This window comes from Bos taurus, chromosome 22, assembly GCF_002263795.3.
Source record: "Bos taurus isolate L1 Dominette 01449 registration number 42190680 breed Hereford chromosome 22, ARS-UCD2.0, whole genome shotgun sequence".
In the NCBI taxonomy this organism is placed as follows: domain Eukaryota; kingdom Metazoa; phylum Chordata; class Mammalia; order Artiodactyla; family Bovidae; genus Bos; species Bos taurus.
This window is the reverse complement of record NC_037349.1, coordinates 39021740-39049118: the sequence shown is the minus strand read 5'-3', so window position 1 is coordinate 39049118 and position 27379 is coordinate 39021740. Positions and strand designations below refer to the sequence as shown.

Here is a 27379-nt window from a genome sequence, read left to right as displayed (position 1 = left end):
ACTGAATGGTGCTAAAGAGCAGACACCACCTATGCGGCTTTGATTATTCAAATACTTTATTGATGTGTAATATCAAAATTTGAGGGATTTCTGTATCTGGAAACCTTTAACAAAGAATACCTAATCCATGAGGACACAAAAATGCTTAAGAAACAAGCTTGTTAAGGAAGTGATCTTCTTATTGATTTCACCCATCTAGTCTTGGAATACATGTTGAAATTACTGTTAAGTAAAAACAGCAGGGGGAATGAGAAGTGAATAGGACATGGAGAGAAAACTGTCTCTACGTGTTAGCAGAAGTACATCTAAAAATTAGCCAAGTGCACTGAGAGCCTCTTTGGATTGTTTCAGTGAGGTTAGCACCATGCTGGTCTTATTTCATGAATGTGTTTAACTACCGTGGAGTTAGAATAAGACGCTCATAATTGCTGGTTTTTCATCTTCTTAACTAAAGGGCTATTACAGGAGCAATGAGTTTATTATAACCCAGCACCCTCTGCCACACACCACCAAGGACTTCTGGAGGATGATTTGGGATCACAACGCGCAGATCATCGTCATGCTGCCGGACAACCAGAGCTTGGTGAGTGAGGCGCGCCTATTCTGCATTCCTGGGCCCGTGAGGCCACGCGCATTCATGACCTTGCGATAGGGCTGTAGTGTCTGCACGCGCTGGGGAGGGAATGCAGACTGCTCATTTCATAGGTCTGCTCCAATCCTTGATTTCTGATTCCTGGTGGTAGAACCCCTCAACTCTACTGTACACAGTAGGTGACAGAAGGTTTTGGAAAAAAGTTCTGTCTCCAACCTCAGTAGTTTATGAACTGACCCTGATCTCTTAGTTGCTGCATGTCACTGTTGAAAAGCAAATGAGTAGTAACAGTAGTCAACGTGTATTGATTATATGAGCTTGTTTTCACATGTATTAGCTCATTAAATCATTTCTACAACTTGCTGACATAGGTACTCTCTTCACCTCCTTTAGGAGCTCAGAAAACTGAGGGAACTAGTTTGCCAAGGGGCATATACAAATAATTACAGCCATGATTTGAGTCACTTGCCTTATTTTGTTATTGTATATGTCCAACCCCACATCATAGAAATGTTTCCCAGCCAAAAAAAAAAAATCAGTATCAAAAGTACTAATAATGTATCATCATTTACCCCCCCATTCCATAGGCAAGCCAGATCTGTTACAGGGAAGGAAGGAGAAAAGGAGAGACTTTTTTGTTGGAAATTAGTGCTTTTTAAAGACCTCGACTAAGCTACTAATTCTTTCTCCTCCCTTTAGTCCTTCCCTATTGAGGTCTCCAGACTTCCCGGTGGATCAGAGGTAAAGAATCCACCTGCCAGTGCAGGAGACCTGGGTTGGGAAGCTCCCCTGGAGAAGGAAATGGCAACCCACTCCAGTGTTCTTGCCTAGGAAATCCCATGCACAGAAGAGCCTGGCGGGCTACAGTCCAGGGGGTCACACAGAGTCAGACACGACTTAGCAACTAAACAACAATTGAGGTCTCTAAGACCCTAGAGGAGAAGGGTGGGCACGTTTATGAAAACAAGTTTGAGTGTTACCGCTGCACTCCCATTGCCTGAAGTTTTCAATCAGTTGGGTCTTCAGAAGTTACTATGAGGACATGGAAGCACACAGTAAAAACAAAAACAAAAACGATCTGCTTCCTTGAGTGTCAAGAGTAGTGAGTTTTTTAATCAGCAAAGAACAGCATGTGACTGAACCCCTAGTCTTGATGACATGCGTTTGACTGTGTGCCCAGTCAGTAGGAACTTCACTTTGTCGCTTTCTGCTCCAGCTTCAGAATACCAAGACTGCTTCTGTGTGATAGAATGGCAACAGAGTTGAGAATCTTAAGCTAAAAACTGGAGTGTAAATTTTCAAATTAGCTGGCAATAGGGGTCTATTCTGTTTGGCATATGGAAATTGGAGGCATTTAGGGTTGTTAAAACGTGCATTTGTTGGATGAGTCAGTGTTTTGTTATCCTCACTGAACAGAGGACAGCCACTGAAAGCGGTTCTGCCCACAAGCTCATTTGCATGGGCAAGGCGAGTGGGAGCCTGGATCCAGTGAGTCTGCTGTGCCGACAGCGAGGCTTCAGGCCCAGGCCTGTCGCTTCCGGGTCTCTCTCCGGCCCACGGAGGCGATGCTGGAATCCTGCATGTCCGTGCTCATAGCTCAGAGGTGGAAAGTCAGATGTAGTGTTTTCTAAGGGCTTTCCTCCTGGCTGAGTCGATAAAGAATCTGCCTGCAATGCAAAAGACCTGGGTTCGATCCCTGGGTCGGGAAGATCCAAATGGCAAGCCACTCTAGTATTCTTGCCTGGAGAATGCCATGGACAGAGGAGCCTGGTGGGCTACAGCCCATGGGTCTCAAGGAGCCGGACACGATAATGTCTCTGCATTTTTTGTTTGCTTTGTTATTTATCACTACTGTAACTTCACAAGACCATGATTCTGTGGATGGCCCAGAAGTCACTGTGGCCAAGGCATCTGTGCCTTATCCATAAGCAAAATACCCATGAGACCAGAGGTCCTACTGAAGTCAGTAGCATTGTTTCTTTGTAATAGTCTGTCAAGTTGAGCCTTTATTCCCTAGTTTACTGCTTTGTGTTCAAAACTATTTTTCTGCCTTTCTTCCACCATTTTGTTAGTTGCTCGGTTGTGGGGTTTGTGACCCCGTGGACTGTAGCCCACCAGGCTACTCTGTCCATGGGGTTCTCCAGGCAAGAAGACCCGAGTGGATTGCCATTACTAACTCCTTTTGGCAGTTGTTAGGCCAATTAGAGAATTTCTAATTCATATTATCATCATAATAGTTATTTGGGGTATATAGTTTTATTATTCCCACTTTTCCGATATGGAAATTAAGGCTTAGTCAGATTATTCAGGGTCATATCCAGTCCTATGCTTAATCTGTGTATTTGGTCAAATTTAGAGGCCTTGTTCATCATTATGTCATTGTTGTTTTAGTTGCTTAGTGGTGTCTGACTTTGTAACCCTACAGACTGTAGCCCGCCAGCCTCCTCTGTGCATGGGATTTCCCAGGCAAGAACACTGGAGTGGGTTGCCATTCCCTTCTCCAGGGGATCTTCCTGACTCAGGGATCAAACCCACGTCTCCTGCATTGCAAGTGTCTTCTTTTACCGCTGATCCACCAGAATATCCGTTAAAAGGGTCCTAATTCCATATCCTAGGGCACAGTGTATTAAAATCCAAGACAGTTACAGACTTCTTTTGTATAGACTAAACCCGATTGCTAATCTGTTTCCCCTTATGCTGAGCTTTAAAAATAAAAATGTACTTGGCAATAAGCTATATTGAAACTTGAAAGGGTGATAAGTCTTATTGGACTGTTGGCTCATTTCTAATGCAACAATGTAAGATTAAACAAAACCTTGCTTTGAACATTATTCAGAATTATTTCTGACTTCACTAGTATAGTGTCTAGGCTTTTTCAGGAAAATGCCCATAGAAATCTATATATTACAAGCAAACTGTAATTTGCCATTTGAACTGATGAGAAAAAGGAGACGAGGCTCACCATGATGATTGTATTTCTCAGTCTCCAACCTAGGCAACGGTTATCTTTGTTCATAGTTTTCAGGGAAAGAATTCAAGTATCAAGCCTGAATATTGTATTAGTTTCAGATGTAAAGCTAAGTGATTCAGTTATTTTTTCTGATTCTTTTCCATTACAGGTTATTATAAGATATTTGAATATTGCTCCCTGAGCTGTAAATTGTTATTGCTTATCTATTTTATGTACTGTAGTTTCTGTTACTGAATATTTATCTTTAATCTTAAAATAGACAAACATTTAAAGCTTGCCTGATTCAAGACTGAAAGACTTGAAGTCTTAACATTGACAGCTTAACTGCCCTTTTACAAAGCACCTTATACTTACAGCTAGCATGCTTATTTATGGACCTGTCTGAGCCTTGGTGTTTTCATCTACAAAGACGGAAGATCCTTCCCTCACTAGTGTATTAAGAAAAGTACATAAGATAATGTTTACAAAAAGTCTTTTGGAAAATGCTAGTCAACTGTAGAACTCTTGATAACATAATCCATAGAACAACAATTAGCATATCTTAATTGCATTAAGCCACTGTGAAATAATAAAATTGATAGGAGATCATATCTCCTTTTTTATTCTCACACTTACCATTACCCAGCATTTCTCAGCTAGGGGTTAGACATCCCCTACAGAAGGAGCCTTTTTGGTTGTTAGAGTAACATAGATGAGAGGTGCCAAAAAATAGTGATTGTGTTTTACAATAAAATATAATAACCACTGACCTCAGCATGATGCCATATGAGTATATCAATAATTGTATGAACCAAACTTAAAAGATGATCTGGGAATTATGGGAAATTGCAAACATAAGAAATTGGTAAGAAAATTGAAGAACAAATGGTTGACAGCCCTGCAGAAGAATTTTTTTTTTTCCTTTGGTGCCTGTAGGCTGAAGATGAGTTTGTGTACTGGCCCAGTCGAGAAGAATCCATGAACTGTGAGGCCTTTACCGTCACCCTTATCAGCAAAGACAGACTGTGCCTCTCTAATGAAGAGCAAATTATCATCCATGACTTCATCCTTGAAGCTACACAGGTAACCCTAACCTCAGGCCCTTGGTAACAGCTGTGTCTGGGTCGTGGGTGATTCTAAGTCACAATGAAGTAATCTGCCACCCTGAGGACAGGCCCGGGCGGGCGTCTTATGACCTAATTTTAAATGTGCACACTTCCTTTTTTGCTTCCTTCAAGTATTTGCTTTTTCCAGGTGGAAGGATGAAATGTAGCCGTTCCTCTGATTAAGCATGCATACAAATAGGCTTGTTGACCTGATTGTAAGAACAATATACTAGAGCTCTGTAGTTAGTTTGCCATCAGAAATGTAAGCCTTACAATATAATATGTTGCAGAGGTGATAATATTAAGACTATACATTAAAAAAAATACACAACATTTTGATGAGTAATTAACTATCCTCCTATGGAGTGGTTAAGAGGGGAGTTATCTTATTTAGTAAATTAAATACTGATGTCCTTTCCCCTTCCTTGTTTTTATTTTTATAGATAAGATAGAATAGGATATAAAGTCTCTTATAGTTTGTTGTCCCTTAAAATGTTTGCCTGAACAGGATTCTGTTTCACTATGATAACCTCATTTGTTGCTTCCCTGGTGGCCTAGCAGTAAAGAATCTGCCTGCAGTTCAGGAGACACAGGTTCAATCACTGGGACAGGAAGCTCCCCTGGAGAAGGAAATGGCAACCCACTCCAGTATTCTTGCCTGGAGAATCCCATGGACAGAGGAGCCTGGACAGAGGTTCATGGCGTCAGATAGGATTCGGACACAAGTGTAGCGACTACACTACCACACCACCAAGCTCGTTTGCTACCTGTCAGGCGGACCTCCCCAGTACTTTCCTCCTCAGAGCGGTTTGGGTCTCCTGGCAATCATGACATTTTTCAGTTGTCTATACTATGTACTTCCCCAGGAGCAAGTTCTAGTTGTTAAGACTATAGACAGGATGAAGTGAAGAATGACCTGTGACTCATGTCATGCTGCTTGCAGGATGACTATGTCCTCGAAGTTCGACATTTCCAGTGTCCCAAATGGCCCAACCCGGATGCCCCCATCAGCAGTACTTTTGAGCTTATCAACGTCATCAAGGAAGAGGCCCTGACAAGGGATGGCCCCACCATCGTCCATGATGAGTATGTACCGTTTTTTTCATCTTCCTGTTGCACTGTGATAGGAGGAGGGAGGAAAGAGAGACTTCACAAGCCCTCTCTCTGCCTGCGACAATTCCAGGATATTTCTAATGTGCATATGTTGTGGTTTCTACCGGGAACGTGCGGTTTCTAGTGTGTACCTGTGTAAAATGTGCATTTTAGTTTGTCAAAGGCTTCAGGTTCTCCTGGAGTATAGGTTCATCTTTCTAGATAGTACTGTGTATTAGCCTACCACAATATATCTGCATGCTTTCCTAGGTTTTCTGTTTCAGTAATACAAACTAGACAATAATTTACATGTTTACATTTATATTAATTTACATGTCATAGTTTATACTATCTTTAAATCCTTACACTGATTTTCAACAAACACTAGGTAGAAAACCTTTTAAAATATGTTTAGTTGATTAGTAATCAAAAAGTTAACTCTTAATAATACTTATAGTTTACCATGTGTTTTGAAGGTTACCGTCTCTGGAGGTTTAAAGGTAAAGCATGATTTGCTTCTAGCTCAAAGCTGCTAAGTGTCTGAATGGAGTTCAGACCCAGCGTACTCTCACTTTAATGAGGGGACAGGGTCCTAGATATACCTAATGGTGTATGAATATCTGGAGTCAGACTTTATAGATGGGACTTGACCTGCCAGATGGTGGCAGATGGTTTCAAATCTCACAAGCCTCTGCCCCAAGTTCCAAGGTAGGTAGCTTCCTTAGCCAGCAAGTTGTTAGGCATTTACTATTAAATTACCACCCCCTCTGCTAGTGTAGATACTGATACATTTCACAGTAAAGCTTATAAAATAAGCCTTTGCCTTGAACTGTTGCTGTCATAGGAAATGAACAGAGACTGCTGGCTGAGGTCAGTACTTCACCAGTTTGAAGCAAGCCACATGATTGGCTCCTTCCAAGGAGTCTGATGGTCTTTTTAAAATAGTGACTATTTCAAAATGTTAGCCTGCCTCTTAATTAGATTAAGAAGAATTAAGAGGCTACAGTCTATGGTGTCCCAAGAGTTGGACAAAAGTTAGCAACTAAACCACCAGCAGTAGTGTTTAAATGACACAGCCTCAAAATAACTAGGTACTTGCTCCTAGTCTATAGGATATGCAGTGATAGCAGAAAGTGAGAACTGCTTCCAGAGTAACCCCCCCCCCCCCCCGCAACTAATCTGGGTTAGCTTTTCAGGTACCTTCTGGATTTTACCAGCTTTTAGCAATTCAGACCAAATGCTAATGCTGCTGCCCAGTTTTGTGATGGATTTTGTGGTACTAATAGTATTCCAAGGATCTGCCCTTAAGTCAGGAATGCAGCTGATCTTATATTAGAGAACGGAGAAAGGGGGGGGAAAAGTACAATTTTAACAGAACTGTTTGACTCGTTCATCTACATACAGCTTTGGGGTGGATTGTCTTAGGCAGTGATTTGCATTTGACACTACATGCTGCATATGTTAGCTCTGGACTTAATCAGATATAGCTTGTTCTTAGGTCTAAATAAGAAAAGAGCAAGTTAATCCTACACTCGTGCATCTTCACATGTTACATAGGCGAGCTGGATGAAAAGCCCCCAAAGATCAAGTGTTCATTCATTTATGCACCATTTTTAAGAGAGAAGTGAGTCCATTAAAATTATTTTTCTACATTACTTGAGCAAATTTGAAGCTTTTAAGTAGTTGCTCTAGTACAGCACTCTGAATGCCAGTTAACTTTCAGTTTCCATCTTACCTTTTGCACCTCTAAATATCCCTTCCTGCTAGCCTACAGACACCTCAAGTCTAGTATCTGTAGGTCCGAACTCAGCCTCCCATCCTGCTCCCATCCACTTAGTTGTACAAACCAGAAAAACATCAAAGTCCTTCTTGTGCCCCCTCACCTCCACGTATCGTTGGCCCCCGGGGCTTGCAGATGCTCCGCACGCTTTCAGTACATTTTCCAAATCCTTCTGCAATCTGGTTGAAGTCTACTGCCCTCTGGCTACCATCCCAGTCCTCCTGTTCTCTCATTCCACCCACACCTCAAAAGGCACTCTCTTTGAAATTGTCTCTGATTCATCCCAGAGGTAATCATTCACAGACAGCACATCTTTACCAGTGCCATTCCTGTTTATCAGATCCGCTTGTCACTGCTTATATCCATGACTGTCAGCCCCACGCTGCAGAGACCAGCAGTGTGAACTCATTTGTCCCATTCTCCGTAGAGTGAAGCCCCATGCCTGACAAACAGTGGGTAGTAGATAATACTGGTATGAGTTGGTACCGTGTTTCAAGTTAGGATGACTTACCCGTTATTCAGGGTATGTGCTTATATATGAACTTTGCCCGGAGAGCCTTGTTTTTGTTATTTTACCTGCTTACATTCATCTGTGGACTATAAAGCCAATTTACAAAGTTTTTTAAGCTCTATCAAAAAATAGATGGGTGCTTCCACTGACAGAGAGTTAAACTTCTAGCACACAAACTCTGTGCTGTCTGCCTGGTCCTTACAGCTGTGTGCCAGGCGAATGGAGTTTCTAGATAAAACAATCTCTAAGGGTAAAACTTCCTCAACGAAAAGTACACTCATTCAATTTGAGCACAGGCATAGGTTAAAGGCAAACTGCTTGTTCTCAGCTTGCTATGTTCATCTGCTCAAGACAGTCCTATCCAGAGGCTGATCTGTATCATTACTGTCAAATGGTAAACACACAGCCTATTTTCCTAAGAAGAGCGTGGAACACAGTCATGGTTCTAACACAGTTTTATGGGACAGTAGTAGATTAGACCTTCACTTACAGAACGAAAAGGCTAGTTTCTTGTATGAATGCTGCCACCCTGTTGGATGCTAGAGTGGGCTGATTTCATTCAGCAGTTCTCAGAGTGAGATCTGAGGGCCCCCAATTGGGAAGGGTGGCAGGGTGGTCTCGTAAGACCCTTCCAGGTATTCCAAGTGGACACAACAGTTTTCAGAATAATACAAGGATACTGGTTGCCTTGTTCACTCTTACTCTGTCCTGAGTGTACAGTGGAGTTTTTCAGAGCCACCTGACCCAGATGACATCCCCACTCTGACAGCGAAGGGAGTGTGTGCTTGCATGGTTGTGTGTTTCAGTGTTTTCTCAGCTCTAATGTCTGATAAAGACTGATAGCTAACGGCCAAATAAGCAAAAGCTCTTTTAGGGGGTTTTCAATAATTGTTAATTGTGACCTGAGATGTATAGCAAATGCTGAAATACATGGACTGCTTTCTGTACCAGCTGCTGTAAAGACACCCCCTCAATTAGAACTAATTGAATCCTTCTTTTAATCCTCAAAACCACCCCATGAGGGGAGTAATTTTAGGATCTGCTCTTCCTGTGTGAGGAAATGAGGGCTGCAAAGGGAGGTCCTAGGGCCTGTGTGCACATGTATCTGGTTAGCAAGGCAGAGCCAGCACCAGCTACTAAGGTGTAAGGTCCCGGGTAAAGGGAAAACATAGGACCCCTTGCTCAAAAATTATTACCAGTAAAGCATTTCCAGTTAAAGAAACAATCCTATATTTACCATCACATCAAAAAGAATAAAATACCTAGGAATAAACCTACCCAAGGAGGCAAAAGGTCTGCACTCTGAAAACTGTTGAGAGACTGATGAAAGAACTTGAAGACTACACCAACCGATGGAGAGAGAGAATATTGATTCTTCCAATCCAAGAACATGTTAAAATATACTACCCAGGTTAATCTACAGATTTGGTGAATCCCTATCAAATTACTAATGGCATTTTCATAGAACTAGAACAAGAGATTTTTTAATTTGTATGGAAACACAGAAGATGCCAGATAACCAAAGCAAGCCTGAGAAAGAAAAAAGAACCGGAGGAATCAGGCTTCCTGACTTCAGACTATACTACAAGCTACAGAAATACAGACCAGTGGAACAGGTTACAAAGTGCAGAAATAAACCCCTGCACTTACAGTCAGTTAACGTACAAAGGAGGCAGGAATATACAATGGAGAAAAACAGTCTTTTCATTAAGTGGTGCTGGGAAAACTGGACACCTACATTTAAATGAAATCTGAATGTTCTCTAACACCATGCACATAGACATCACCAGATGGTCAGTACCAAAATCAGATTAATTATATTATTTGCAGCTGAAGATGGAGAAGCAGTATACAGTCAGCAAAAACAAGATGGGGAGCTGACTGAGGCTCAGATCATGAACTTCTGATTGCAAAATACAGACTCAAATTGAAGAACGTAGGGAAAACCACTAGGCCGTTCAGGTCTGACCTAAATCAAATCTCTTATGATTATACAGTGAAAAAGTGAAAGTTGCTCAGTCATGTTGAACTCTGTGACTCCATGGACTCTACAGTCCATGGAATTCTCCAGGCCAGAATACTGGACTGGGTTCGGTTCAGTTCAGTTGCTCAGTTGTGTCCGACTCTTCGAGACCCCATGAATCGCAGCACTCCAGGCCTCCCTGTCCATCACCAACTCCCGGAGTTCACTCAGACTCACGTCCATTGAGTCCGTGATGCCATCCAGCCATCTCATCCTCTGTCGTCCCCTTCTCCTCCTGCCCCCAATCTCTCCCAGCATAGAGTCCTTTCCAATGAGTCAACTCTTCGCATGAGGTGGCCAAAGTACTGGAGTTTCAACTTCAGCATCATTCCCTCCAAAGAAATCCCAGGGCTGATTTCCTTCAGAATGGACTGGTTGGATCTCCTTGCAGTCCAAGGGACTCTCAAGAGTCTTCTCCAACACCACAGTTCAAAAGCATCAATTCTTGGGTGCTCAGCCTTCTTCACAGTCCAACTCTCACATCCATACATGACTACTGGAAAAACCATAGGCTTGACTAGACGGACCTTTTTTGGCAAAGTAATGTCTCTGCTTTTGAATATGCTATCTAGATTGGACATAACTTTCCTTCCAAGGAGTAAGCATCTTTTAATTTCATGGCTGCAGTCACCATCTGCAGTGATTTTGGAGCCCAAAAAAGTAAAGTCTGACACTGTTTCCACTGTTTCCCCATCTATTTCCCATTCCCAACCAGGGATCAAACTCAGGTCTCCTACATTGCACGTGGATTCTTTACAGGTGAACTACCAAGGAAACCCAATGATTATACAGCAGAAATGACAAATAGATTCAAGGGATTAGATCTGATAGTGTGCCTGAAGACCCATGGACAGAGGTTCATAACATTGTACAGGAGGTGGTCATCAAAACCATCCCCAAGAAAAAGAAATGCATAAAGGCAAAATGGTTGTCTGAGGAGGCCTTACCAATAGCTGAGAAAAGAGAAGCTAAAGGCCAAGGAGAAAAGGAAAGATATACCCATCTGAATGCAGAGTTCCAAAGAACAGCAAGGAGAGATAAGAAAGCCTTGCTCAGCGATCAGTGCAAAGAAATAGAGGAAAACAATAGAATGGAAAAGACTAGACATCACTTCAAGAAAATTAGAGATACCAAGGGAACATTTCATGCAAAGATGAATGTCACAATGGTATGGACCTAACAGAAGCAGAAGAGATTAAGAAGAGGTGGAAAGAATACACAGAAGAACCATACAAAAAAGATCTTCATGACCTAGATAACCAAGATGGTGTGGTTATCTCACTCACCTAGAGCCAGACATCCTGGAGTCTGAAGTCAGGTGGGCCTTAGGAAGCATCACTACTAACAAAGCCAGGCTGGATGAAGCACAAGCTGGAATTAAGATTGCCAGGAGAACTATCAATAACCTCAGATATGCAGATGACACCACCCTTATATGGCAGAAATTGAAGAACTAAAGAGCCTCTTGATGAAAGTGAAAGAGGAGAGTGAAAAAGAGCTAGCTTAAAACTCAACATTCAAAAACCTAAGGTCATGGCATCTGGTCCCATCACTTCATGGCAAATGGGGAAACAATGCAAACAGTGACAGACTTCATTTGAGGCGGCGGGCGGGGGGGGGCGGCGTCCAGAATCACTGCAGATGGTGACTGCAGCCATGAAATTAAAAGATGCTTGCTCCTTGGAAGAAAAGCTGTGACAAACCCACATAGCACATTAAAAAGCAGAAATATTACTTTGCTGACAATGGTCTAGTCAAAACTGTGGTTTTTCCAGTAGTCATGTATGGATGTGAGAGCTGGACCATAAAGAAGGCTGAGCACCAAAGTATTGATGCTTTTGACCTCTGGTGTTGGAGAAGACTCTTGAGAGTCCCTTGGACTGCAAGGAGATCCAACCAGTCCATCCTAAAGGTAATCAACCCTGAATATTCTTTGGAAGGACTGATGCTGAAGCTCCCATACTTTGGCCACCTGATATGAAGAGCCAGCTCATTGGAAAAGACGCTGATGCTGAGAAAGATTGAGGGCAGGAGAAGAAGGAGACGACAGAGGACGAGATGGCTGGATGGACATGAGTCTGAACAAGCTTTGGGAGATGGTGATGGACAGGGAAGCCTGGCTGCTCCAGTCCATGGGGTCACAAAGAGTCGGACATGACTGAGCAGCTGAACAATAACAACCAACAAACACCATACACAAAAATAACTCTAAATGAATTAAAAACCTAAAGGCAAGACCAGACTCTCTAAAGTTCTTAGAAGAAAACATAGAACAACACTCTTTGACATAAGTCACAGCAGTATCTGTTTTGATCCATCTCCTGTATAATGGAAATAAGAAACACATGAGACCTAATTAAACTCAAAAGCTTTTGCACAAATAAAGGAAACCACAGACAACAAAAAGACAGCCCCCAGAATGGGAGAAAATACTTGCCAACTCTGTAACCAACTAGGGATTAGTCTCCAAAATATACAAACAGCTCATGCAGCTCAATATCCTAAAACAAACAACCCCAACAAAAATGGGGCAGAAGACCTAAATAGACATTTCCCAAAGGAGACATACAGATGACCACCAGGCATGTGAAAAGATGCTCAGCATAGCTCATTATTAGAGAAATGCAAATCAAAGTTACAGTTATGTAAATCTCACACCAGTCAGAATAACTTGCCTTTATTTTCTCATCTACTTCCACAAGTCTTATTATTCCAAGATTAATGTACATTCAAGCTTTAACTCTGTTTTCCTTCCTGCCATAATGATTTTGAAAGGAAGCTTCACTTCCTTCATAGTGACAGGGTTTTTACCCCTGCATTGCCATCTTGGTTATGATTTTTAAAACATTGTAAAAGCAAAACAACAATAATTGTTATTCTACAAAGTAGTTGCTTTCAACAATAATTATATGAAGTTGTAAACAGTGTAATTAAATGGCAAAAGGCCATAGGTATTATACACACTGATGATACAAGGAACCCCAGTGTCTCTTCAAATGAATATAGACAGAGCCACTTGAAAACATTCCTGTACATTGGGAACTTGCTTTCATTTCTTTGAGGCATTGACAGAGGAAGATGAGATTACATTGTAACAGCTAAGAGTTAGAGCACAGTTGCCCTCAAGGGGGCCCTTTAAGAAAGTGGCAAACTACCAAACCAGGGAATTTATATACTATTCTTGTATTAGCTAAGTTACAAATTACCTGTGTCACTTTTCCACCAAGTCTCTGTAATGTGAAGTGCAAATGCATGAGACTTGACAAACATCCCTTAATCCTCCTGAATTCCCAAACTTCTGAAAAAGAATGGCCTTTTTCAGTCTTTCAAGACTGATACTTTAAAGTATCTGTGCATTTGATTGATTTGACCTAGTTTCTAGTCGTGTTTAAAGTCTTATTTTGTAGGAATTTCCTTTTATTTAGGTACTTTTTAAGAGTGGCTAAGTATTAAGGAAAGACAACCCAGGCAAAGGGCAGAGTAATCCCACATGGAGTGCGCACTGCATGATAAAACACGCAATTCCTGACTTCCCTAACTAATGGCTATGGTTAGCTTGAAAGGGAGAAGGAAAAGAGATCCTAACAGTTTCACTAGAACAAATTAAGCAGAGATTAAAAGGTTAAATGTTGAAAAAGATTAATACAAATGATTGGGGTGGAGGAGGTGGGAAATCCCAGCTATGCTACAATGAGAAGGTAAAACTCAGTTCATTTTAGAATCTGAAGAAAGACAACATGATGACCAAGAAGAAAAAATACAGTGAATCAGAGTTAAAAGAGCAGTCGTAATTGTTTTAAAAATAATACACACAGAGATCTAAAGATTTAATGAAATGAATCAAAAACACTTATTATGAAATTAGAACAAATTAGAGGCTAATAAATGGAAAGGATAAGAGACGGGCTAGTAGTAGAATGGACAAAACTGCAATTAGACTCAGATGTGGAAGTCAAATACAGAAGGTCTGACATCGGTCTAAGGGATGATCTATGGAGAGAGAGATGAAAGAGGAAGAAAAAAAGCTGGAAAAAAATCATGGCTGAAGATTCTCTAACAACTGAATAAAGGGATGAGACATTAAAATGAATTACCAGGACACACTGAATAGTAACATTCAGAGGAAAGATCTGAAAACCATAATTACCAAGGCTGACCCAGTAGTGGCCTGTAACAGTATGTACCCCCATCAGCAGAGGAATGGATAAAGAAGAAGTGTACACAGTGGAATGCTACGCTCGCACTAAAAAGAACGAAATAATGTCATTGCAGCCACGTGGATGGACCTAGAGAATATCATACTAAGTGAAGTCAGTCAGAGGAAGACAAATACCATAGGGTATCACTTATTTGTGGAATTTAAAATACGGCACAGATGCACCTACCTGCAAACAGAAACAGACTCACTCATACAGAGGTCAGATCTGTGCTTGCGAAGCGGGAGGAGGGGAGTGGGAGGGGTAGATGGGGCGTTTGGGGTCTGTAGGTGCAACCTATTATACAGAGGACAGATAAACAACATGGTCTTATTGCATATTCCACAGGGAACTTTCCGGCATAAACTCTCATGGAAAAGAGTAAAAAAATAAAAAGAATGTATACATGTGTTTAACTGAGTCACTTTGCTATACAGCAGAGATTGGCACAACATTATAAGTCAACTGTATTTCTAAAGTTCTATTTTTTTTTTTATTTAAACATTTCTAAATTAAATATGTAAATGTTAAAGTCTGTACCCAAGAGAAGGACATTCCAAGTACAGGGGCGAGAAAGACAAAAGCAGGGATGGTGGAAGAAACACAGTATGTAGTCGAGGAACTACTAGGAGTTCAAATTGGGGGAGTAAAGACTGCTTAAACACCCCGACCATCACTGAGAATCTCAAGATGATGATTCACATGTAAACTTTACTGGATTTTGAACCTACAGTAGTTGTTACTTTAAGCTGGAGTAAGGATCCAGGCTACGGTCCATTACTCAGAATCAGTACTGCCCCACTTTGACTGTGGAGTCAAATTGCTGACCAATTTTTAACACAGAGGCTCTGATAGTTACAAGAGTCTCTTCAGACACAGATGGTTTATTTATAATTACCATAAATGGAACTTGAATACATTCTTTAAAAAAAACCGGTAAATTATAACAAGGCAACATTCATTGATTATAATGCATTATTTAGAAACCAGCAAAGAAATGAGACCCCAAATTCTTACACCCAGACCCTGAAGTCCTTACATCTGGTATTAGAGATAACTCATAGGTTAAAGAGGTAGTGAAAATAGAAATTACAGATTCCTAAAACTAAATGATGCTGAAGTCACTACATTTCAAAACCTAACAGTATACACACTCAGAAGGGGAAAAAAATGTGTGTGTGTGTATATATATCTCCATATATTGGAGAAAATATTAAAAAAACAAAAAACTAAGCTTTCAACTGGAAAAGCCAGAAAAAGAACTAAATAAATCCACAAAATGTACTAAGAAAGCAAATAGTAATGAAATAGAGGCAAGGATGAAAGTGAAAGTGAAGTTGCTCAGTTGTGTCCGACTCTTTGCGGCCCCATGGACTGTAGCCCACCAGGCTCCTCCATCCATGGAATTTTCCAGGCAAGAGTACTGGAGTGGATTGCCATTTCCTTCTCCAGGGGATCTTCCTGACCCAAGGATCGAACCTGGGTCTCCCGCAATACAGGCAGACGCTTTACCATCTGAGCCACCCGGGAAGCAGATCAACTTTATTGCTTAAATTTTATTAACAAGAGATAACTCTGGAAAATGGTGGAAAAAGCAGAGAAGGCACAATTTACCATTGGGGAAGAAAATAAATCTACCACTTAAACCTGTAGTCCTCAAATGTTTTAAAAATTGTTAATTGTGATAAGATGATGTTTATTTTTAAAGTCCTTATCTTTTGGAATTTTATACTGATTTATTAATGAATTTAAAAATCTGGGGTTTGCTTCAAAACACATGTGGCGGAAATAGACATGAAATAAGACCAGGTGCAAGCTGATGATTGTTTTAGTTTAGTGACAGAGCCATAAGTGTTACTTAACTATTCTTTGTATTTTACTAACAGGTTAAAAATTATATAAATGTTTTAAAGGAAATGAAATAAACATTTTAAACTATTTATAATGCTATACCAATAAATTGTTAAGCCTACCTAATCATAATAAACGATACTTAGGGAACATATGGTACTTTATTTTGAGCCCCCGACATGTATCAGCCCCAGCAAAAAACTCTCATCTCCCAAGCTATGACCTCAGTTACTTACCTGGATGTGCATTTATTCAACCTCAAAATGGGGATGTTAATAGTACCTAGATTTTTCTGAGAATTAAAATCATTGGCACATGTAAAGTACTTATAAGCCTGGTACGTAGTTTTCAACCTGTCGAGGCCCACTACATTTTGACCAGGCTACGCTTGAACAGTAGCACACAGAGAAAACATGTAATGTAACTTTGATTAAGAAAACACACAAAGCTAACACCAGAATGGAATGGAACAGTATAAGCCATTGTTAACTTACTTGAATATGGATACAAACATCTGAAGAAATTGCTGTCAAATAAAACCCAGTGTGTTATATTGAAAGAATTACACACATCATTTAAAAAGATTTCTCCCAGAAATACAGAGCTAGTTAAATGGTACCAAAAAAACTGCTCTCAGTGAATTCAGGACTTTAGGAACTTTTTTAAACTTATAGATGTTTGAAAACATACAATAAAATGACACCCATTCATGATCCCCATCCCCAAAAGAAAACACTCTGAGCAAACTTAAAGTCAAAAGCATTCTCTTTAACTTGTTAAATGTTACTTCTCAGACGCCTATAGAAATACTTTTATTTAATATTAAGAGAGTACACACTTTACCATAACACAATATGGTACCTCTTTCCAGTGTCAGAGTGGAAGACTACTGATATCCTATCCACTGCAGTAAAAGCAAAAGATGTAAGAGGAATAAAAGAATGACATTATTGGCAGATGACGGTGTAGCCAACTGACCTAGAGAATCCACAGATTATTAGAACTTAAAGTTCTACATGGCTGAATACAAGTTCACCATGTGAAAAATCAACAACTTCCCTATATATATCCACTGAAACCAAACACTGATGTCCTAAAGAGAGGCCATTCTTTGGAATAACAGAACCTACCTAGGAATCACCCTAAAATGACACTGGGAAAGACTGTACAGAAAACTGGACTTTCCTGGTGGCTCAGTGGTGAAGAACCTTCCTGCCAATGTAGGCAGCGCCGGAGACGGGGGTTGGATCACTGGGTCAGGAAGATCCCCTGGAGAAGGAAATGGCAGTTTTCTTGTCTGGAGGATCCCATGGATGGAAGAGCCTGCTGCTGCTGCTGCTAAGTCGCTTCAGTCGTGTCCGACTCTGTGCGACCCCACAGACGGCAGCCCACCAGGCTCCCCCGTCCCTGGGATTCTCCAGGCAAGAACACTGGAGTGGGTTGCCATTTCCTTCTCCAGTGCATGAAAGTGAAAACTGAAAGGGAAGTCGTTCAGTCGTGTCCAACTCTTGGCGACCCCATGAACTACAGCCTACCAGGCTCCTCCATCCATGGGATTTTCCAGGCGAGAGTACTGGAGTGGGGTGCCATTGTGGGCTTTAATCCATGGGGTCCCAAAAGAGTCAGACACGACTTAGCAACTAAACAACAGCAACAACATGCAGAAAACTATAAAATCTACTTGAAAACTATAAAAGACCTGAGTATATGGAAGGAAAGATATGTTCATGAACAGAAAAGCTCAAAAAGAGGTTTACTGCCTCAGATCTACTTAAGATATTCAATGCAGCCTAACCAAAATCCCAACAACTTTTTATATTCCTTGACAGTCCAATCTCAGTTAATATAAGGTAGAATGGGATGAGGTAGGAGGGTAGAGGTGTATGGAAATGAGTGTACAAGTGAAAAATGCAAATACATATGTCTGAAGCCCTAAAAGTGAAACAGTAACTGTACAGCTAGCAGCCAAGACTATTGTGTAAACCTGCTTCATCAAGTATCAAGACTACTAAAAACCTAAGGGAATGTAAACAACTGTGGGGAAATACAGTATCAAAAAACAGAGAAGCAGATTAAAGGCCAAACTAGAGAGTTCAGAATGAGGCCTGTGTATATGAGAATTTGGCAAATTATTAAAGAGGCAGCTTAAATCTGTGAGGAAAGAGGAGACTGTTAACTGTAACATGCTGGCACAGTAGTTATCTACTGGAAAAACCACTAAAGTCAGACCCCTACCTTACACCAAAAAAAGAATAACGTTCCAATGAATTAAACAATTAAATGTAATGGGGTAGAAAATTGCAGGAGAATATTTCTTAAATACTGGAGTCAAGAAAGCATTTTGAAATGGCCTGATGAAAATACCTGCTACCCTTTCTAAGCCTTTTTTCTGCCTGTGTGTGAAGCAAAGAGAAACATATTTTTCCAAGAATTTTATAGAAGGTGGTCATACTTGGAAAGTTCCACTTCCATGCCAGAAATAATTACTAAATACGAAAGTCACTGTGAAAATTTTCTGACTGCCTTTTGGGCCATAGATTTCCATATTTATTCAGATTCTGGAAGTTCAGTTTAGCCATTTGGAATTTAAAAAAAAAAATTTTTTTTCCAGAGCTTTTTACCTCTTTCTCCTTAGCTCATAGCCTCCAGTTAAAATCCTCATATTATTTTTCCTATCACATCACCCAACTCTTCCCTCACATCAAGTCTTCTTATTGCCCTCGCAAGTCTAATTTTGAACTTTTCACATTAGACATCAAGTTAAACATCTGATAAACCAGTCTCCACAGAGGCCACATTTATGAACAAGTGTCACCTTTATGCTAACCTTAAAATCTCTTCCCTTGTCAGCATTTCATTCATTTTTGTGTTCTAGAATAGGTATCAATACAGGCTCCCTAGCTTCTATAGAAATGCGTGATGGTGACCTCATTCCAGTATATTCAGTCTTCTAGTGATTCTGCAATAGCTTTTTCTTTTGTTGCCCCCAAGGTATGGCGCGGTTTCAGCAGGAATGTTGTGCGCTCTCACCACCTTGTCCCAGCAACTGGAGAATGAAAATGCCGTGGATGTGTTCCAGGTTGCAAAAATGATCAATCTGATGAGGCCTGGAGTATTTACAGACATTGTAAGTACTGTGCTTATTTGCAGAACCTGTACAACATCAGTTGAAACTCAGCCTCACCCTGTACAACAGTAGCTGTCAGTGGGGGTGAAGGTGGAGTAATTTTGCCCCCTAGGGGATGTTGGGCAATGTCAGAGACCCTTTTTTAATGATCACCAGTGGGGGTGGAGTTAAGTGAGTGGAGCCCAGGGACACTGCTAAACACAGCACACCTGAGATGGCCCTCTGCAATAAAGGATTCTCCGGCCCACGTGTCAGAAGTGCTGAGCTTGACAAACTCTGCTTTCTAGAGTATATAGTGTTTTCTGAAGATAAAGTACAGATTTCTTATTATCTTAGTGGACCATCAACACTGAGAACTCATTCCAAGGTAAGAGATGTAGAGGACACAAAGCAGGTATCGGTTTTGATCATCACGGATTCCACAGATGATTTTGTAAGTTTCTTCAAGCACATAGACATATATTCCCATGTCTCTAGTGTATTTTTCATAGTTACATTTTTAATCAGTATTTTTACCTGCAGTGAAATGAGATGAAGCTGTTCTTCGGCTATAAAACCATCTTCCTCTCGTTCTCCAGGAACAGTACCAGTTTGTCTACAAAGCGATGCTCAGCTTGGTCAGCACTAAAGAGAACGGAAATGGCCCCATGACAGTGGACAGAAACGGCGCTGCTCTCACCGCGGACGAGTCGGACCCTGCCGAGAGCATGGAGTCGCTGGTGTGACTGGAAGCGTGAAAGAGTGCTTCATTTGTAAACCTTCTGAAGACTGAGAACTTTCTTGAGGCCTTTTTTTTGCCAGACTCTAGGTCTAGGTTATATGATAACCCAGTTACTTTTTTACACTGATAAAAGTTTTGATATTTATTTTTTGCCATTTTATGTCTTAATGGTATCCTACTGAGCATTTGCACTCCTGTTCATTTCCCACAGTGAGACGCGGTTTTACCTAGTTTGCACTATCTGATCAGTGTTACTGCCTATAATCTGATACTACAGCAAACCCTGACGTGACATTCCACACCACCATACATGCTACTTTTTAATTCAGTATAGTGAAGGTCTTCGTTAGGACAGTGACTCTTGATTTTTTTTTTTTTTAGTTATTATTATTCTTGCTAAAGCAGCTGCATCCTCCCAGCAGGCAATGCTGTCCTTTTCCTCAGTCCTCTCCTATTTTTTAAGGCACTGCTCAGTACTTCTGTATGCCTTCTGTGTTTTAATGGAGTGGATGAGCAGTTTTCTTTTAAAGAATAGTGGGTGGGGGGAGCTACTCTGAAGGTCTGTCCATGTGCTGGCCTTGAGAGAGTCCCATTTGTGATGTGTGAAGGTGTCCATTAAGAAACAAGAAGGTTTAAGAGTCATCTGATGTGAACATCACTTCCTAGTTTCAAAGTTATATTCCTAGCTTTAAAAAATGCCCAACTGTGTCAAAATAAAGGATATCTCTGTATTACAGTTTTCACAGTAGCTATGTGGATAGTGTGTGTTATTTCCGTTTTGACTCTCTGAAATAGTTACATCCCTGCCCCCCAAATCAGGGCCATCTTTTACAAAAGAGAGATGGCAATATTTTACATAACTCCAGTTATGAAACCCTTTAGTGAGTCTTCATTAATGCCTCATGGTTTATAATTTCATACCTCTTGGCAGGTGGAATAATGCAAATCTTGGCAGGTGTGTAATTTTGAAAGTAGTCCTAGAAAATATTACTATTACTCATATAGCAATCTAATAAAAACTACCTATAGAGTTAACATTCTTACATTCTTTTCTTTCCTTTTTTTTTTGTCAAATATTTCATGATAAAACTCGTTAATTACATGCATTCTTCTACTTAAACTGAAAATATTGTATTAATTAGCAAAAAGTCTTGGGACCATCTAGGTTCCTCCACATGGAGAAATCTGACTTGGAGAGAGACAATTAGAATCTTGAGTGAAAGGTAACAGTGACATTTTCAAAGAGTTCTTAACAGCAGGAGACAGCTTTGTATGCTTTTATGTATTTTAGCCTCAAAAACAGGTTCACTTCAGTAAGAGACTGCTCCTAGGGACACAGAGCCCAAGGAGGTAATTTCCCAGAGCCACATTCACCCTGCCATCCATCGTGGGAAAATCAGGAGCATTCACAAGAAATTTCAGTTCAGCAAGTTAGAAAGATAAGCTACTTACTGAGATCCGTTTCTTCTGGTGCATATTGCTTTTGAGAGGTGACTTCTGTCAGAAGTTAAGCCATCACCAGGACTCAGCCTGTGAAGAGGAAAAGGGTTTTGGTGGTTTTTACTTTTTTATGTCAATAAACATCTACCAACAGGTCACACTGGCTATGACCATGCTGTCTGGCTAGGCATTAAAACATCCGTGATAAGCAGCACTGAGACTCTGTTTATCCTGAGTTGATTTTCCATGAAGTTTGTCAGAGCGGAGCTCAAAGGGCCAAAGCTGCTGAGGCCTCCTGGCCCGGGATTTCTAACACGCGGGCCAGGTCAGCCAAGTTTTCGTAAACAACGTAACTTGCCAGGGTTCATCTCATCTTCTCATCGCGCAGATTCAGCCACACAGGGTAGTCCACTCCTCACGGACTGTGAGGGCTTGCTTGAGAAAATGTGGACAGGAGAGCCCAGCTGTGTGGTGGAGGACACAGGCTCGCTCACCGGCCCTCCGCTCCCATCGGAGGTGACGTGCGGAGCCTCTGCCTGACACCTGAGGGAAAATCCTGACCTCACCAACTCTACCGCCATGGGCTGGCTGAGAGAGACCAGGAAGGGGAAGGTTTCAGCATGGTTTCACCTCCTCGTGGCAAGAGCTAGGTCACTGGAGTCCATTACGGAGCTCACTTCAGCTGCACAGAGTGTTGACATGAGCTGACTCTCCTCAGTAGGTGACACAGTGGACCTGACTTTCAGAAGTAACATTCAGGTTGGGGTTTGCGGTCCCTCTAATTTGTTCAGGACACATGGCAAGTATTCCCTTCTGTGCTATTGTTCACTCAGTCGTGTCCGACTCTTTACAACCCCATAGACTGCAGCCCGCCAGGCTTCCCTGTCCTTCACTATCTGTACTATTACAGAGGGCCCAATTCATGGACATTGATACCCTCCAATTCTGTGACCATCTCTTCCATGGGTTTCAGAATCATGATAGAGAGAGAGGTTGGAGATAAAACAGAAACATCACAAGGATGGCTTAGAATTCCTCTGTGAGCATTTGAGTGTCTGTAGTGGGCCTGAACCAAAGTCTACAAACCCTAACCCACTGAACCACAAGCAACTGCTGTCTGCCCATCTTGCCAAAATGGTCCAAACACTTCACGGAGAATAATTATAGTCAGCAGTTCCTCACTTTGACTATAGAGTGCATCCTATAATTCTTCATACGGCATTGGCAAATATACGCTTGTATCTTTCCAGAGGCAAAGAGTTTCAAAGATGGTGTTTTCTTTGAGACAGAAGCGCATTGGTTAACTAAATAATCATTTAGCCCATGCACTCAGGAGGAAAGGAAATAGCTATTGCAAATTACTGTGTGCTGTGTTATAAAAATAAGCTTTCAGAGTGTATGAGTTCTAGGTAAGCAGAAGGCACACATTGAAAATGAATTGCAAAGATCAGAGAAAACACACCTTATTGCCACTAAGAACCTACCTGCCTCTAAAAGTTACAATACTGTCTTTTATATTCAAAAAAAAAAGTTTCCTTCTGAAATTCAAGATGATTAAGATGAGGTGAGTTGTTTTTCCTAATTTTTATGCCTTGGAGCTTTCAGAGTCAATTTCAAGTTGAAAAGTTCAGCAAGGTCAGAGATGTTTCTGGCATTTAGGGTCTGGTGGCTGGAGGTTTTAGCCTGGAGTGACATATTGAAATCAACAGATAACCTTAATTATTTTATAATGACACAGCACAACTGCCTTGTTATGAATTTTCTTAAACGCATATATACTGTATTTAAAACTTAAAATATAGATACCAATTTACCAAAGACACATACTAATTGTAAGCAAAAAAATTTAAGAAAGAAACCCAAACTCATCATAATTTAGGAAATAATAATCAAAAACGTAGTTTGTCGTAAGAATCTAGCAAGTTATATTGGGAAATGCACTTCCAACTCCTAAGTCCTAGAGTTTATGTTCAAATGGTGCCAGTGAATTTTTATATGAAGGGAAAATGCCTGCTTTTTTTTTTTTAAACAGCTGTAATCTCACTTGCCCCTCTGCGCTTGCCCATACCTGCCATCTAACGTACAATATTGGCTTCACTTATCTCTAGAAAGAAGGCATGCGACGAACCGGAAGGAGTTGTAAGAATGGTATTTGGCCTCTACTTTGTCTTAGCTGTTAAACTGTTTTTAGTATTTTTGTTAAATATTTGCAAAGGGAAGCATTTTCTACAGAGGATAATTAATTTCAAGAAAAATAATCTTGAGTTTTAAGAAATAAAACATCTCCAGAAAAGGAGACAAACGATTTTATAAAATGTCGCAACTCTCCAACATTTGGGGTAGTGACTCCTTTTTTGTTAGGACATTTGAAACTAGCAAGTAGCCATTGTTTCTTAAAAAAAGGAAAAAAAAATTCAGCCTTTGTGTGGATTCACGTTTCTTTCACTTCATTTTGAAATAGTGAAAATCATTAAAACTGTAAATATTTTGTTGCTTGGATAAGCATCTTCTGGGAACTTTGTATCTATGGTATATAATCATAGAATTTTATATTTTCATATAAAGCTAATTTTTTTCTAGTTTCAATTCTGTCATAGTTTTTTTTTTTTTTTTTTTTCCTTTGTGGTGGATATGTGAATTCAACTTTCTGTGTATTGAAGTAGCAGGAACCATCTTTGCATTCCAAAAGAATCCAACACGTGTTATTTCTTTGAGGCAGTGATTGTGACAGTTGGGTTTCCTTTTATAATGTCATTGACCATTTGTGCAATAGGAATTAGACATAATTAGTCACACTGAATACATTTGTTGCATTGACCCATTTGGATAAAGTGCTGTTTTTGTTTTTTTTAATTTGTTCGGGGGGAGGGGTTTTGTAACCTGAAATTTTTCCCTTTTTTCTTCTGTTTAAAAGTATATCAAATCATTCTATTATAGTGTTATTTAATATGTAAATTGTATTGCTATACATAAAATAAAGTATGGTTTTTGATGTATTCATTAGTGCTGAGCATTTCTAAGAAAATACCTACATCCAATAATATCAGATTACTCTTTTCTTTTAATAGCTCACATTTATACACACAGACCCTTGGTCTTAGTTTTCATGGTAGTAAATCATTATTAGGAGTCATCTTCACACAGGCAGAAAACCACAGAAATGTCTTTTCTGAGTAAAGACATTTACTCAGTAAACATGCATAGCCCTAACCCTTTAAAGAGTAAACAGTAATATTTCACCGGCTTGTCAAATGAAACTTTGCTCGCCTTATGAACCTCCTGCTAAATTATAAGTAGAATTATTGTCTAATCCAGTGTATCAAATAGATTTGGAGCAACTCCTCCCTCTAAGTATTTACTTTGTAGAATGAGAGACATTTGTTGGCAAGACTTTGGGAGGATCTATGAAATGCATACATAAGATCCTGGAACTCCTTCTACTGAGCAGACATTTTGCCATCTCCAAACACAAGTCCCCGCCTGGGCAGCTTGGGTCCACCATTCTCTGAACTTTGAGCAGCACTACATCAGGAATTCAACTCATCACTGTGGCTCCAATTTTTCTTTCCAGCAAGATAAAGAACTGATCATTCACTCTCCAAAAGTAACTGGGAATTTAACAAACAGCGTATTAATCCTTCTTGTGGTACCTACAACGCTCAGTACAAAAGAATAAAACTCTGCTAATGTAACCCTTTGTCTGCCTGCTCAGTCTCCCCGTCACATCTGACTCTGTGACCCTATGGACCGCAGCCTGCCAGTCCATGGGATTCTCCAGGCAAGAATACCAAAATGGGTCGCCATTTCCTTCTCCAGGGGATCTTCCCGGCGAAGCAATCGAACCCCCATCTCCAGCACTGGCAGGTGGATTCTTTACCACTCACGCCACCTGGGAGGCCTGGTCTTACTCCAACACCCACAGGGGTTCAATCCTCTCTATCAGAGAGTACGTGAGTGGTCACAAACTGTTGACCTGTAGATCGTATTCGCACTACAGATATATTGAGGCCATCATCTTTATCACAGTTATTAGTTTCCAACATCTAAAAAGTAAAGACTTTTTACAGTAAGATTTAGACTTCAAGTTCTTTGAAAACGTGCACTGTTACAGCCCCAGGCTCTTGTTCTCACTTGGGGGTCATGAGCCGCAGAGGAGGAGCTGTTGCCCCTTTAGGTGATGAGTGCTCTCTCCAGTTCACCAGAGTCTACGCCTGTCCCATCACATCTACCTGCCCATCACCAGTCTACCTTGCCTGGATCCTCCGAGCAGCTGCACATGATTTTTCAAATTATCATCTGTTGTTGGTATATTTCACTGTAATTGTTTTAAAAGTACAACTTTACCTCTTACTGTTCACATGTATATATACATATATATTTATACATATATACACACACACACATATACATATATATGTCATTGCCTTTCTTTTGGAAGAAAGAAGGCAATGCCAAAGAATGCTCAAACTACCGCACAATTTCACTCATCTGACACACTAGTAATTAATGCTCAAAATTCTCCAAGCCAGGCTTCAGCAATACATGAACCGTGAACTTCCTGATGTTCAAGCTGGTTTTCGAAAAGGCAGAAGAACCAGAGATCAAATTGCCAACATCCACTGGATCATGGAAAAAGCAAGAGAGTTCCAGAAAAACATCTATTTCTGCTTTATTGACTATGCCAAAGCCTTTGACTATGTGGATCACAATAAACTGGAAAATTCTGAAAGAGATGGGAATACCAGACCACCTGACCTGCCTCTTGAGAAATCTATATGCAAGTCAGGAAGCAACAGTTAGAACTGGACATGGAACAACAGACTGGTTCCAAATACGAAAAGGAGTATGTCAAGGCTGTATATTGTCAACCTGCTTATTTAACTTATATGCAGAGTACATCATGAGAAACACTGGGCTGGAGGAAGCACAAGCTGGAATCAAGATTGCCGGGAGAAATATCAATAACTTCAGATATGCACCACCCTTAGCACCACCCTTATGGCAGAAAGTGAAGGACTAAAGAGCCTCTTGATGAAAGTGAAAGAGGAGAGTGAAAAAGTTGGCTTAAAGCTCAATATTCAGAAAACTAAGATCATGGCATCTGATCCCATGACTTCATGGAAAATAGATGGGGAAACTGTGGAAACAATGGCTGACTTTTATTTTTCTGGGCTCCAACATCACTGTGGATGGTGATTGCAGCCATGGAAAAAGATGCTTGCTCCTTGGAAGGAAAGTTATGACCAACCGAGATAGCATATTCAAAAGCAGAGACATTACTTTGTCAACAAAGGTCTGTCTAGTCAAGGCTATGGTTTTTCCAGTCTTCATGTATGGATGTGAGAGTTGGACTGTGAAGAAAGCTGAGCGCCGAAGAATTGAAGCTTTTGAACTGTGGTGTTGGAGAAGACTCTTTCGAGTCCCTTGGTCTGCAAGGAGATCCAACCAGTCCATCCTAAAGGAGATCAGTTCTGGGTGTTCATTGGAAGGACTGATGCTAAAGCTGAAACTCCAGTACTTTGGCTACCTCATGCAAAGAGTTGACTCATTGGAAAAGACCCTGATGCTGGGAGGGATTGGGGGCAGGGGGAGAAGGGGACGACAGAGGATGAGATGGCCGGATGGCATCACTGACTCTATGGACGTGAGTCTGAGTGAACTCCGGGAGATGGTGATGGACAGGGAGGCCTGGCGTGCTGCGATTCATGGGGTCACAAAGAGTCGGACACGACTGAGCGACTGAACTGAACTGAACTGAGATAATCCAAAATCACTTCAGTACAGGGCAAACCTTCAAGAGACCAACCTCAAGGGGTGAACATGAATGATAACTGTCTTTTCCCTCCCTCCCTCTGTGTCACTCTAAAAAAAAAAAAAAAAAATACACAGGAAATTTTGACCTACATCATGTATTATTGCTGCTGCTGCTGCTGCTGCTAAGTTGCTTCAGTCGTGTCCGACTCTGTGCGACCCCGTAGACGGCAGCCCAC

At 40.8% G+C, this 27379-nt stretch overlaps 1 protein-coding gene across 4 annotated transcripts in view; it reads left to right on the top strand.

The window, feature by feature from the left end:
• PTPRG (protein tyrosine phosphatase receptor type G) overlaps window positions 1–24385 on the top strand; it is a 774504-nt gene extending 750119 nt beyond the window's left edge. For 3 of the 4 annotated variants that reach the window (XM_024982945.2, XM_024982946.2, XM_024982944.2), the window contains 5 exons: window positions 455–583; window positions 4479–4625; window positions 5592–5734; window positions 19093–19228; window positions 19807–24385. In XM_024982945.2, coding sequence (XP_024838713.1) covers window positions 455–583; window positions 4479–4625; window positions 5592–5734; window positions 19093–19228; window positions 19807–19953 — 702 coding nt within the window. In that variant the 3' untranslated portion in view covers window positions 19954–24385. 4 annotated transcript variants of the gene reach the window in all.
• The last annotated feature ends 2994 nt before the right edge of the window (window positions 24386–27379 follow it).